General features: G+C 29.9%; 1 protein-coding gene across 1 annotated transcript in view; it reads left to right on the top strand.

The window, feature by feature from the left end:
• LOC106682420 (golgin subfamily B member 1) overlaps nucleotides 1-13,466 on the top strand; it is a 38,674-nt gene that overhangs the window by 6,328 nt on the left and 18,880 nt on the right. The window contains exons 5-10 of the mRNA XM_067045377.1: nucleotides 277-367; nucleotides 458-602; nucleotides 957-1,130; nucleotides 7,962-8,081; nucleotides 8,528-8,607; nucleotides 11,282-13,463. Of these exons, the coding sequence (XP_066901478.1) occupies nucleotides 277-367; nucleotides 458-602; nucleotides 957-1,130; nucleotides 7,962-8,081; nucleotides 8,528-8,607; nucleotides 11,282-13,463 (2,792 nt within the window). The remainder of the gene's footprint in view (nucleotides 1-276; nucleotides 368-457; nucleotides 603-956; nucleotides 1,131-7,961; nucleotides 8,082-8,527; nucleotides 8,608-11,281; nucleotides 13,464-13,466) is intronic.

Below are 13,466 nucleotides of genomic sequence, written 5' to 3'. Positions count from 1 at the left end.
TGCTTTTATGATGTAGATATTAAATTATTATTTTTTCATAAATTCTTGCTCTAAAAATATCATTAGAGATCTTGGAATATAAAAATAATATAAAATATTTGGATCATAATAATTATTAAGTTATTTATTAGTTGGAAATCTACAATAACCAAGTTGACTAACATGCCTGTCTATAAATTAGTAAATAACTTGAAAATAGTTATTATTTGAACTGTCATATGTTTTTTCAAACTGAAATTATTCTTACCGCACCTTTAATTTTTGTTATGATTTCAGGTATTAACTTCAGTTTAAGGCAAAGAAAGTATTTAAATCAGAAAAAAATGAATCCTCAATGTTCTTATAGAAGTACTGATTCTGCTGAAAAGTAAAAATACATAACAATTTCTTTAAAATTGTTGGTATTGTATTTTTATTTCAACTAAATCAATGAGTTTTTTTTTATTTGTCATTTTAGTGAAGCAGCCCAGCCTGAAACCCCTCCTGCTACGCTTAGGCAACGAATTATAGAAGCTCAAGAAATGCGGGAGTATTTAGAAAAAGAATTAAATGAGCTGAAAGATTTTACAACAAGTGAAAAACAAATGTTAGCTGCTGAAAAGGCAAGTTGCTCCAATCAATCTTATTGTTTCATGAGTTTCTGAAAACAAACATCGCTGTTTTACTTTTCTTATTTTATAACTAATTTTTTTACCGTGCTTATAACTGCTTTAAAAAATATGATATTATAAAATATATATATTTAAATACTTATTACATTGTAAAATAATTCATTTGTTATAGAAAGTTTGAGATAGGTGTTCAAAATTTTGTTTTTAATTAGGTTTTATTTCAAAAATTTTCCAATCTAATTTTGTTAGTAAAGGAATTGTTTTATTTTTTGTCCAATAGTCCAATAGTTTTTGTATATTTGTCAATAAACGTAAGTGTTATTATTATTATTTTACTTATTATAGGGAATTGAGGAACTTAAAATTCAAAACAGTTTGTTAGAAGATCAGAATAACCAATTACAGTTAAAAATGGACGATATGCAGAAATTGGCTGAATCTCAAAAAACACTCTTGAACAGCTTGAATAGCAGTTTTGATGAAGTAAAAAATAAATTGGAGAGTAGTAATGTAGAAAAGGTATTTATTTTATATTTATAGTTTTTTAAGAAAAATGTGTGCTTTGTAACAACTTCTCACAGCAATAAGAATAATCTCATTTTGTCACTGTTGGTCAGAGTTGGGCAAAAATTATTCGATTGACAAGAGACGAATACTTTTTTATTCGATTGATGAGAGACGAATAAATTTTTATTCGAATAAAAATACGATTAAACAATCCGAATACTTTTTTATTCGAATATTTAAAATGTTATTTCAATTGAATGAAAAATTAGTCGGATACATATTATTCGAATAAAAATTTGATTTTTTTTTTTAAATTCAATTATTTTTTTACCACCTTCAATTTCTAATGTATGAGGGTCCTATTTCACATATTCAGACGAGTACAAAATGAAAATGCTATCGATTTTAAGATCCCATATCGATTTATTTCAATTTTTTTTATTTCTGATATATGGGGACCAATTTTTAGGTTTTTGGATATGCAGATTATGAAACTGCTATCAATTTTAACATGGCGTATCGATTTATTTTAACTTTCTTGATTTCTAACATGTTAAGGTCCCTTTATACGTTCTGAGGAATGCAGAATAAGAAAAATATATCGATTTTAAGATCGTGTATCGATTTATTTTTACTTTTCTGATTTCTAACATGTTAGGGTCCCTTTATACGTTTTGAGGAATGCAGAATATGAAAATGATATCGACTTTGTGATCGCTTATCGATTAATTTTAACTTTCTTGATTTCTAACATGTTAGGGTCTCTTTATATGTTTCAATATATACCAAAAATGAAAATGCTATTGATTTTATGATCGTGTATCGATTTATTTTAATTTTCTTGATTCCAAACATGTTAGGGTCACTTTATATGTTTTGAGATATGCGAAATATGAAAATATTATCGATTTTAAGATCGCGTATCGATTTATTTTAACTAACATAAGAAATCTGCATATCTCGATACATAAAGAGGCCCTAACATGTTTGAAATCAGAAAAGTTTGAATAAATCGATAGTATTTTTATATTCTACATATCTTAAAACATAAAGGTATCCTAACATGTTGAAAATCAAGAACGTTCAAATAAATTGATAGCCAATCTTAAAATCGATAGCATTTCCTTATTCTATATATCTCAACATATATAAAGAGACCCTAGCATGCTAGAAATCAAGAAAGTTAAAATTAATCGATACCTAGTTTTAAAATCGATAGTATTTTCATATTCTACATATCCCAAAACATAAAAAGGGACTCTTATATCTTAGAAATCAGAAAAGTTAAAATTAATCTATACGCGATCTTGAAATATAAATATGTATCGCTGTAAGACAAAAAATGTCGTCTTTATACAAATACAAACGTATTCGGGTGGTTAATCATTTAATTTTTTTGAATAAGAGATTATTTTTCTATAAAATGGATGAATATAAAAGTATTCAAATGGTTATTTGAATTGTTTTGCCTGAATAATTCCTTATTCGTGTAAAATAATGACGAATGAAAAAGTATTCGGATAGTTAATCATATGTTTTTGTACGAATAATTGATTATTCGAGTAGGAAATTCACGAATAAAAAAGTATTCGTCTCTCGTCATTCGAACAATATTTGCCCCACTTCGCTGTTGGTTATGTATTACTTTTTTTTTTTTTTCGGCCAAGACTCCCATTGGAGTCCTATACTGCCTAACCATGGTTGGGGGTCAAAGTTCTTCATTTTGTGGGACCGCCACTCAATGAAAAAAGTCAACAACGTCCCAGGCCGGATTCGAACTGGAACCGCCAATAGACATCAAATTGGTAAGACTGTGTCTTAACCACTGAGCTATGGGCGGCCCTATGTATTACTTAATGGAACTTGTATTTATACAAGCAGTTTTTCTTTTTTTTTTTTTTTCTTTATGAATTTATTGCACTTATGTTATAATCATATAACTAGGACATTATTGCAAATGAAACTTATTTAATTTTCACTCTTTCTCTCCAAACAAAACTTCATACCTGCTCCCGCCTCGACCACCTTTCTTCGCTTAAAACTGTATTTTTTAAATTATTTACACCAAGCAGATAAGTGACAACTTCAAGGTAGCCATTGGGTTTTACCAAACTAATTTCTCCACCAGTACTGATTCTCCAAAAAGAGTTTTTGCATTGGTAACCCGTAGTCTTACCTACTAAAACTTTGGATATCCTACTTAACTAGTTACATAAACTTACTCAAACAACATTTTGGAAGGTACTTAATTAAGGGAGGGAGACAACACATTGGAAACTGGTTACATATTATTTAGGCTTTGTGTAAAACTCTCTCACACATAATTTCAATTCAATACTGATGATAAATCATTTTCTTTTGGGCATTACTTGATGGAACCCGCTTCTAACAGCAAGAACCCTTGCAACAACAGGCTTACTAAAAGTCACTGGAATGAGAGTAAGTACAGTTAGTTTCCTATTTCTTTGGACTTATGAATACCTCTCTGGTCGAGTTAGGGATGAGATTGACTGTGATCGTCATAAACTATTTAAACTAAATTATCCTATCTGCAGTTTTACCATTCTCTCAAGAAATTGGTGAAAATTTTGTTTACATTGACAATAATCTCCACTCATGTTGGGCCATTGTGATAAATTATTGTTTCCTAATAATGACATTGCTTGCATGGACTGGCCTATTTTGTAGAACAGTTTTAAAAAACATGAATAAATCAGGATGTCTAGAACTGGGAAAGTCAGTGAATTTTTTTTTCTGGAAAAAGTCAGGGAATTACAAAAAACCTGGAAAACTGCCATGTTGGGAAAGTTCACTTTTAAAATTAAAAAAATTATGTGGGTTGTTATGCAAGGGTTTATTAATTAAATTAATAATTATTTTCATTAATTATTAACAAAGCATAACAAAATGTATCAAAATCATTATAAAAATCTTCCTCCAAAAAAAAAAAAAAAGCATAAAGATTAGAGAAGTTTGTCAGGGGGGGGGGGTGCGGTCAGCAAAGAACAACATAAATAAACGAAACCATATTTATTTATTTTATGCCGACGTTTTGACCTGAATTTCAGGTCTTCATCAGGGCTATTGAAACAAAAGAGATAACAACAGCATTTAGAGAAACAAATTGAAAAGGAATAGTATATAAACAAATTTAAAATTATACAAAATATTGAATTGAATCATAAATGATAAAAAATTTATAACTGATAATTGAATAGTAAACAAAAATTAAATGATTGATAATCATGAAATTAGATGGTAGTAGATTGAAAACAGTGAAAGATGAAATATAATATCATGTAGGTAAGAAGATATGCAAGTAGTGTCTAAAAAACTGGGGGAAAAAAAAAAAAAAAAATTGAATCTACAAATTGAGCAATATGACAGACAATGAAAAATATTGAGTGGCTTATATCTGAATTACAGTGTGAGTATTAACTTATGTACCTATACTTAAATATATATATATATATATATATATATATATATATATATAGGAAAAAGGTAGGATATGGAGAATGTGTAAAGTGTAATGTAAGAAATATGAGAACGATAAAGGAGACTCACGTTATGGCGTAGAAGGTAGACCTAAAACTGATTGATTTTTATAAAGGCTCGCCAGAGTGGGCTACGGACAGACAAAGGATTTGCTAGAAACGTAACTGTCAAGAAAGACTGTTATGACACAACAGTTGATATGAAATACCAATGATAAAAATAGAAGTCAATTTATAGTTTAAAAAAAAAACAAACATAAAACCAGTGATATGTAAAATTGTGGAACCCAAAGGTCAAAAAATTATGAATAAAAATTAATAAGAATAAAAATGGGGTACGGTTTTTATAATTGTAAAAGAGTTTGTCGATGATTTTTGGAGGGAAGCTGTTTAAGAGAATTTGTTTAATGCGGAGATAGTTATTATCATGAAATTGGAAATCAGAGAGGGAAAAACCACAATGAATAAGATTTTTGGCTGTGTTTAGTTTTTGATGGTAAGGATGTTGGGTGTGGTAATTTAGAAGTCTTCCTGAGTAAGTTGGTTTTGTGTACCAATCGGTGGATATAGTGTTATTGGTGTGTTTTATTCTACCATTTCTTGACCTCCTCATCAAATCTCCTTTTCATTTTTCTTTAGAAAAGGGATGTATTTTTCATAAATTTCCTCCTTTTCCCTTTCCAATCCACCTGATTGAGGTCATTGTTCTCAAATATCACAGCAGAATCCAAAACCTGAGCCGTATCTCCGGTTTTAGGGAATGCTATAATATCCACAGATCCATCGGTGTCAATGCAATAAACCTTGTCGAACCAGATGTAGTATTATTTTCTAAGGAACTTCATTAATTCATCTTTGGCCTGTTATAAGAAGAAAGTTGTTGGGGCATTTTCCCAGCACATGGGCAGGTGTTTCGGACTCTCTTCTCCATTTGCGATAGAGGGGCTCAACTTCTCCCTGCCATCCATTGGCTCCTGGGACTCCACGCAGAGGTCCATTATTAATATTTAGTTATAGAGTGTTCCCCATTCTGACCCCGAGAGTACCTGCAGATATTGGTATCAATACCCTCCTATATCACAGGACGTATCTTTGTTTAAGGGGTGCAGTCTGGTAAGTAAGGCCCAGGAACAAGTATTGATATAACAACATTGATCTTTTGCTCTGGCTTGAGCAAGCATGAGCTCACTAATTTATTGAGCTTAGTATTTAACTTTGTCACTGCCTCCTCATTAAATATCAGCTCTCCAATGAATGTACATCCCAGATATTTCTTGGTGTCACATCCCAGATATTTCTGGTTTGGATGACATCTGCATTCTCAGGGACGAGCTTCATTTACCGCAACTCTCTTTTGTCCATAATACGAGGGTGGTTTGAAAAGTTCTCGGAATCACCGCTAGAGGTCAGTGCTAGAGCAACAAAGTTCCCGCGTAATAATCACACATCCTTTGTTAGTGAACATGTGGTAGTGACGACTCTTTATTGTTGTTTTATACATAGTGATTTGTGACAATGGAAAAAACTGAGATTCGAGCAGTGATTAAGGTCTTTGTAAAGAAAGGTATGAAAGCAAAGGAAATTCATGGCGACTTTTTGAACACACTGGAGGACTCTACTCCTTCATATTCAACTGTTGCCAAGTGGACCAGTGAGTTTAAATTTGGTCGGGAGAGCTTAGATGATGATCCGTGCAGTATACGGCCAAAAAGTGCTACGACTCATCGCAAAAATGGATAAAAAGTTCATGGAAGATTGTCGACTGAAAGTGTGCTAGATTACTGAAACTGTAGGGATGTTACATTTTAACCGAAGAATTAGGAATGAAAAAAATTATCCGCAAGATGGGTGCCACGTCTCTTGACATTGGACCATAAACACATAAGATTAGAAATGTTCGAACAAAATCTGGCCCATTTTCAGTGCAACCAGCAAGATTTTTTGCACCGGTTTGTGGTTACAGATGAAACTTGGGTCCACTACTATACCTCAGAGACAAAGCAGTGGAAACATGCTGAGTTACCACCACCAAAGAAAGCAAATGCAGTATGTTCGGCCGGAAAGGTCATGGCCTCAGTTTTCTGGGATGCAAAAGGTATTCTGCTGATAGATTATCTTCCTACTGGCCAAACAATTAAGGGGCAATACTATGCAAACCTCCTAGACCAACTATAGGAAAAGATACATGAAAAATGGCCTGGTTTGGCAAGGAAAAAAGTTATCTTTCATCAGGGCAATGCCCGCCTGCACACAAGTGCTATTGCCATGCCAAACTTCATGAACTGAGGTACGAATTGTTCCCATATCCACCTTATTTACCTGATTTGGCACAATCAGACTTTCATCTCTTCCCCAAGCTGAAAATTTTCCTAGGTGGACAGATTTCCTACAACGGAAGAACTGAGAGCCAAATTGGAGAGGTATTTCCTTATGAGCCTGGAGGAATCTCATTTTCGAGATGAGACCAAGGCATTGGAACATCATATTAGTCTACAGGGAAAAGCAGTTCCATTGAGGTAAGACACTTATTTCTAGTACATTCTGAGAACTTTTCAAACCACACTTGTAATACCTACAGTTGTACGTGGATTTAACTCTATAAGCATTCTCTAGACACTATAATTCTTTCTGCCTGATTGTTTGTGAACTCTGTGAGGACCAATCTCTCTTGGTCTCTTTTTACCTTGTATCCTAATTTATTTGAAAAATCTTGATCACATAACTCACGGTATAAATGATCGATGGCTAAATTGAATAGCAAAGACGACAAGGACCTACCCTGAGGCACTTCTCGCAGCACACTGATCCTGGCTAGTTGAGTGGATTCCTGTACTAATTTTGATTTTATTGGTGTTTAGGAGAGGAAGAGGTTGACTATTAAGGAAGGGATTAATATAAATAATCAATAGCATAATAGTTTACAGATGTTGAAATTGAAAGATGTTTTTCCTGATTTTGAATTAAATTTGCTAAATTTAAATTAAAACATTATTTTACTTATTTTTACAACCTCAATATATTTTTTTGTAGTATTTGTATTTTATTTAGTATATTTTTTCTTTAATTACTTTGTCCTGTAGATGAACAGAATTATTATTCAATAAAATATAAAATAAATTTATAACAATTAAAAAAGTATGTCATGAATTAATTTGTTAACATAAGTAATTTGTCCTGTTGTAACTCCATTATTATCTAAGTAGAGCTGGTGATTTCCTTACTTTGTGGCAATACATATTTCATTCTTTGTTGAATTTTGATTAATAATAAATTCAAAAATTCAATAAATAATAATTTTGAAATCTACTTAACTCCTTCAATGTTAACTCATTGATTGAAATTGTAGGACATGATCAGCAAAGAGTTGGATGAAATCAAAAGAAGATATGTTGATGAACAAACAGAAAAGCAAATGTTAGAAACCAAATGGAAACACAGAGAAGATGATTTAAAAAAGAGTTTAGAGGTAAATTTTAAGCATTGTTTCTTCTGCTATCTTTGTGAATTATTTCAATAATTAAGCTTATTTAGATAAGCACAAATTATTTCAATATCCCTTAGTGAGTGGTCACTTTGTAATTTGATTAATTTTAATTAACATCATTATTTTTTTTTTTTTATGTCTCTTTTATAATATTCTATAGAATTGAAAATCCTGTTTAAAAACATAAATGGCCAATTTTTTGTGAATGCATTAAATGACTTGCTGAATCTCAGAAGTATAAAATAAATAAAAGAGAACAAATGAATAACGCTTGTATATTCAGCATTATAACTTTCTATAATATTAACTCTCCACCCCTCTCCCTCTCCTTCCCTCCCTCCCTCTCTATCTCTCTCTCATATGCATTTAAGCTATAACTGTACATATTTAATTTTAATATTTAAATTATAAGTAACTTTTGTATTCAGGAATCATGGAGACTACTGCGCATAAAGGAAGAGCGTATTACAAAAATGAATGAAAAAATTTCTTGTTTGTATTCTGAAAGGTAATTTTTTTATGTTTTTACTGTGCTATTGTTATAAGATATGCAACATCCTTCATTGTATATCTAATACTGCCATTGGCATTAGAACCTATTTTATTATTATACATTTAATATATCTTATATTTGTGTGATACTAAGAAGGGATAAGGTATCTCCAATTTTAACCAATTTTTTATTTTTTAACCAAATATTTGGCACATCAAGGGGACCTCCCAATGGTTCCGAGGCAAAAAAAAATTTAACCATTACATTTATTTCATTATTTTTTCTATTATACTAGATCTGAGAAAAACATTTTTAAAAATACATTTTTTTTTTTAATGAAATAAAAAACACAATTGTTTGTTTTTATATGGAATAAAAAACACATTTTTTTTTTTTTTATATGGAATAAAACCACAATTTTTGTTTATTATATGGAATAAAAAACAATTTTTGTTTTTTATATGGAATAAAGAACATATTTTTTGGTTTTTTATATGGAATAAAAAATATATGCTCAAGAGTTGTTCTTAAGCCACCTGAAAAGTTTAAAAAAAAAATTATTACTTTAAGTTGTTCAAAAACATTTTATGTATTAAACAAGTCCAATATTGTTTTCAGCATCCTAAAAACTCTTAATTACCAGTTTTCCAGTCTCAAGAAAGGGTGGCTGGAGATACTTAAATGTAGTAGGCTTAAAAAAAACAATATATTTATCAGACATCACAGTAACTTCTAAAACCTGTACCTAGGGGTTATGGAATGGATACTTAGTCTGCGCCTCCCTAATGACTTTCCATAAAGTAAATAGTCCATTAATGTAAGGAATAGCTTATACTAAAAACCAGATGACTTTTCCTTAAATGATGGAGAAACTATTGCTTGGTTTGCCCTTCCTCCATATACTAGCCTTGAGTCTTGTGCTATAATGAAACACTCTATAGCAATAAGACTGTTAGGCCTATGTTGCTTATCTATTTTACCTATCCACTTTAACATCTCAGCACCAGATTACATTAATACTATACAAGAGCCGGGAAGAAAAAAAGGCAGTTATCCTCGCCCCAATTCTTTATTACTTTAATGAAAACTAGGTATAATTACTAGTCAAAACTGATGAGTCTGCCAAGTATAGTTAGGGGGAATAAAAAATCACGGTTGTTTCAAAATCTTAAAATACATTCATTCATAGCTCTTTATCTTTAAAACTACCATCAACACTAGAAAACCTAAGACAACAGTATTTATAGAAGAATAAATTTGCTGAAATATTAGCCCTTATAGAGCTATTTACGTCTAATATTTCACGAGATATAGCCTTTTAAAAAGTAACATTTCATAAAAATGTACTGAAATATCAGTAGTTAGTTAATTTATTTTGATAAATGTATATCTCAGGAAATATGTAATGTACAGATGTCTATTAGTACTCAAATTAAAGCTAGTTTAATGTACTGTAATGTAGATTATGACCTTTACCTTCGTAGTAATAGAAGTTTTCATGATATTAACTAAAATAAATTGGTTTATAGTTGTTCGGACAATAAGTTTGATTTATGAAAAACTTTCAGAAACCATATGATATTCAGATGTCTTCCAGCACTCAAATTAAAGCTAGTTAAATTTACTACAAAATAGTTTATTATGTTTATCTTTGTAGGATTAGTAGTTTTTATGATATTTGACAAAATAAATTCACAAAATGTTAATTTCTAGTTGTTTGTATAAGATGTTGGATTTTTGAGATATAAAGTTTTCAAAATAAATTCACTAACTACTGATTTTTCAGTACCTCCCATACAACATTTTTATGAAATGTTGCTTTTTAAAAAGCTATATCTCGAAAACTATTTAACGTAAATAATTCTATTAGGGCTCATATTTTAGCAAATTTACTCTTCTTTAAATGACGTTCTCTTAGGGTTTTCTTGTGTTGTTCATACTTTTTAAGATATAGAGCTCCAAATGAAAAATTAGTTTTTTTTATCCCTTTGAAACAGCCGCCATTTTTTATTCCCCCTACCTATACTTGGCAGACTCATCAATTTTGACTATTAATTATACATAGTTTTCATTAAAGTAATCAAAAATTGGGGTGAGATAACTCCTTCCTCCTCTTGAGCTCTTGTACTATACCTTCAATCAATCAAAGGTTCTTCCATCCTTTAATATCCTTTCTATTTGCATTTGTACCTAATTTTACAACTATGTAGATAGTGTTTTTATGCTTTGTGCTTCAATCTCTTAGCGCTGTGTAATAGAGATTATAAAAGAGACCTCTATCAGGTGCAGTAGCAGTGATCATAGCACCTAAACATCTTTGTAATTTATCCAATTATTTCTCTGTATCTGCCAAGAGCTGGCCAGCAGCTTATAGCACTAAAAATTGTTTTTCTGCCATGGTGTACAGTAATTAAGACAAAGATCTTTGAGTCTGCTCTTTTTTTATTGATTCATAGCTATTTCAGTGGTTTACCAGTTCAACCTGTTATCCAGATAGATCCTGTCGTTCCTAACCTCATATATTCTAATCACCACTATATTTTTGCTATACAACCTCCTGTATTTCAGTTTTATAATATGCAAATATTTATGAAATTAGGTAAACACATCAGAATTAATTATGTATGAATATCTTAAAATATTTATAAAATAAAATGAATATACTTTTATGGGTTGTTTTTTTTTATAGGGAAAAAGTGAAAGATTTGAATTTTACATTTGGAGGTCAATTACTACCCTCTGCTGAAGATTATGATGTTAAAACTATTGAACAAAATATCTCTGAACTTTTTGAGTTATCCAGCCACAACGCGCTTGATCAAGGAAGAACCTTGAATTATAGCTATGAAATTGACTGCAAAGGAGATAATGTTCAAAATAATGGATTAGCTAATGTCAATTTGTTACATGAAGAATTAGTCAAGTACAAACATAGTTTAGAAATGCATAAAAAACAAATTGAAGATTTAAATAAAAATTTAGCTGATAAAGATCTCACTATTTCTACCTATGAAAGTAATTTATCTGAAATTGAAAGTTATCTTTCTGGTTGCCTTTCAAATCATTTGATTTGCATGGATAAAGATAATCAAACTCACAAAACATCTTTTGAAAAGATCAAACATGAAATTAACATTTTCTTATCTCTAATGGAAAAAGATAATACTTTCTCTAAAAAAATATCGGAAGGAGACAAATGTAATGTTAATTTGGAACCAAATGAATGTGGAGATATTGGTTTTAAAACACATGAAATAAACTTGGATGTTGAGACTGAAAATAAAAAAATAATGATTTGCCAACATTCTCAAACTGATGTGGATTATGCTACAATGATTAGCAATGAAGAACAATTAATTTTATTTAAAAATAAAATCCAAGAGTATGAGCAAACTAAGGAAAAAAATGAAATAAAACAGGAAAAAGAGATAATAGATGGTACAATGAAGGAGTGTTTAAAAGAAAATGAAGAAAGGGATGTGGTACGTAAAACAAATAATAAATATGAAGACGAAATTAAAAATAATGACTGTAAAGAAAAAATTACAAGTAATGAGGAAGATGAAATAAAGGTGTTGCAAAATAAAGAATTGTGTTATGAAGAAAAAGTGAAAAGTTATCAAGAAGAAATAAACATTTGTCTTGCTAAATTATCAGCATATGAAGAAAAAATACAATGTAATAAAGATGAAATAAAAATGTTGCTGAGTAGCATTTCCACCTTAAAAGAAAACACAAAAAATAAAAACGAAGAAATTAACTTGTTACTAAGTAAAATCTCAGATTATGAAGATAAAGTAGCAAATAATGAAGAAGAAATAAATGCATTAAAAAATAATGTTTTAAGTTATGAAGAAAAGATTAAACAAAAGGAGGAAGAGTTTACCAACCTAAGAAAAAGCATTTTAGGTCTTGAAGAAACAATTCAACGTAATATTGAAGAAACTAATACTTTACATAAGAAAGTGTCTGCCTATGAAGAAGAAATTATTGCATTACAAGGTAAAATATCAATGTATAAAGATCAAATAAAAAATAGAGAGGAAGAAATGAAAGTACTTGAAAGCAATGTTGTAATTCTTGAAGAAACAATAAAAAGTGGCAAAGGAGAAATTATCGCCTTGCAAAATAAAGTATTAGCCTACGAAGAACAAATAAATGGTAATGATGAAATTAACATTTTACTTAATGAAATCTCTGGATATAAAGAAAAAATCCAATGTAATGTAGATGAAATAAACACGTTGCAAAGCAAAATTTTCACCTTAGAAGCAAAAATTAAAACTAAGGATGAAGAATTAAACTTGCTATTAAGTAAAGTCTCAGGTTATGAAGATAAATTTGCAAATAATGAAGAAGAAATAGGTATATTAAAAAATAATGTTTCAAGTTATGAAGAAAAAATTAAACAAAAAGATGAAACATTACAAATACTAGAAAAAAATGTTGTTGATCTCGAAGAAACAATTAAAATTAAAGAAAAAGAAATAATTGTATTACAAAATGAAGTGTCAGTTCAGAATGATAAAATAAGAAATAGTGATGAAGATATGAATTTGATGCTGAGTAAAGTCTCAGATTATGAAGGTAAATTAACAAATAATGAAGAAGAATTGAAAACATTAAAGGACAGTGTTTCAATTAACCAAGAAAAACTTAAAGAAAAAGATGAAGAAAGAAGCATACTTGAAAAACGTGTTGACAGTCTTGAAGAAACGATTAAAAGAAAAGAAGAAGAAATGACTACATTACAAAATGAAGTGTCAGTTTTTTCCAATAAAATAAGAAATAGTGATGAAGAAATCAACTTGTTATTATGTAAAGTGTCAGATTATGATGCTAAGTTAACAAATAATGAAAAAGAACTGAATACA

The sequence above is a fragment of the Halyomorpha halys genome, unplaced genomic scaffold (genome assembly GCF_000696795.3).
Source record: "Halyomorpha halys isolate HHAL.00 unplaced genomic scaffold, Hhal_1.1 Scaffold413.1, whole genome shotgun sequence".
In the NCBI taxonomy this organism is placed as follows: domain Eukaryota; kingdom Metazoa; phylum Arthropoda; class Insecta; order Hemiptera; family Pentatomidae; genus Halyomorpha; species Halyomorpha halys.
This window is presented reverse-complemented; position numbering and strand designations above follow the sequence as displayed.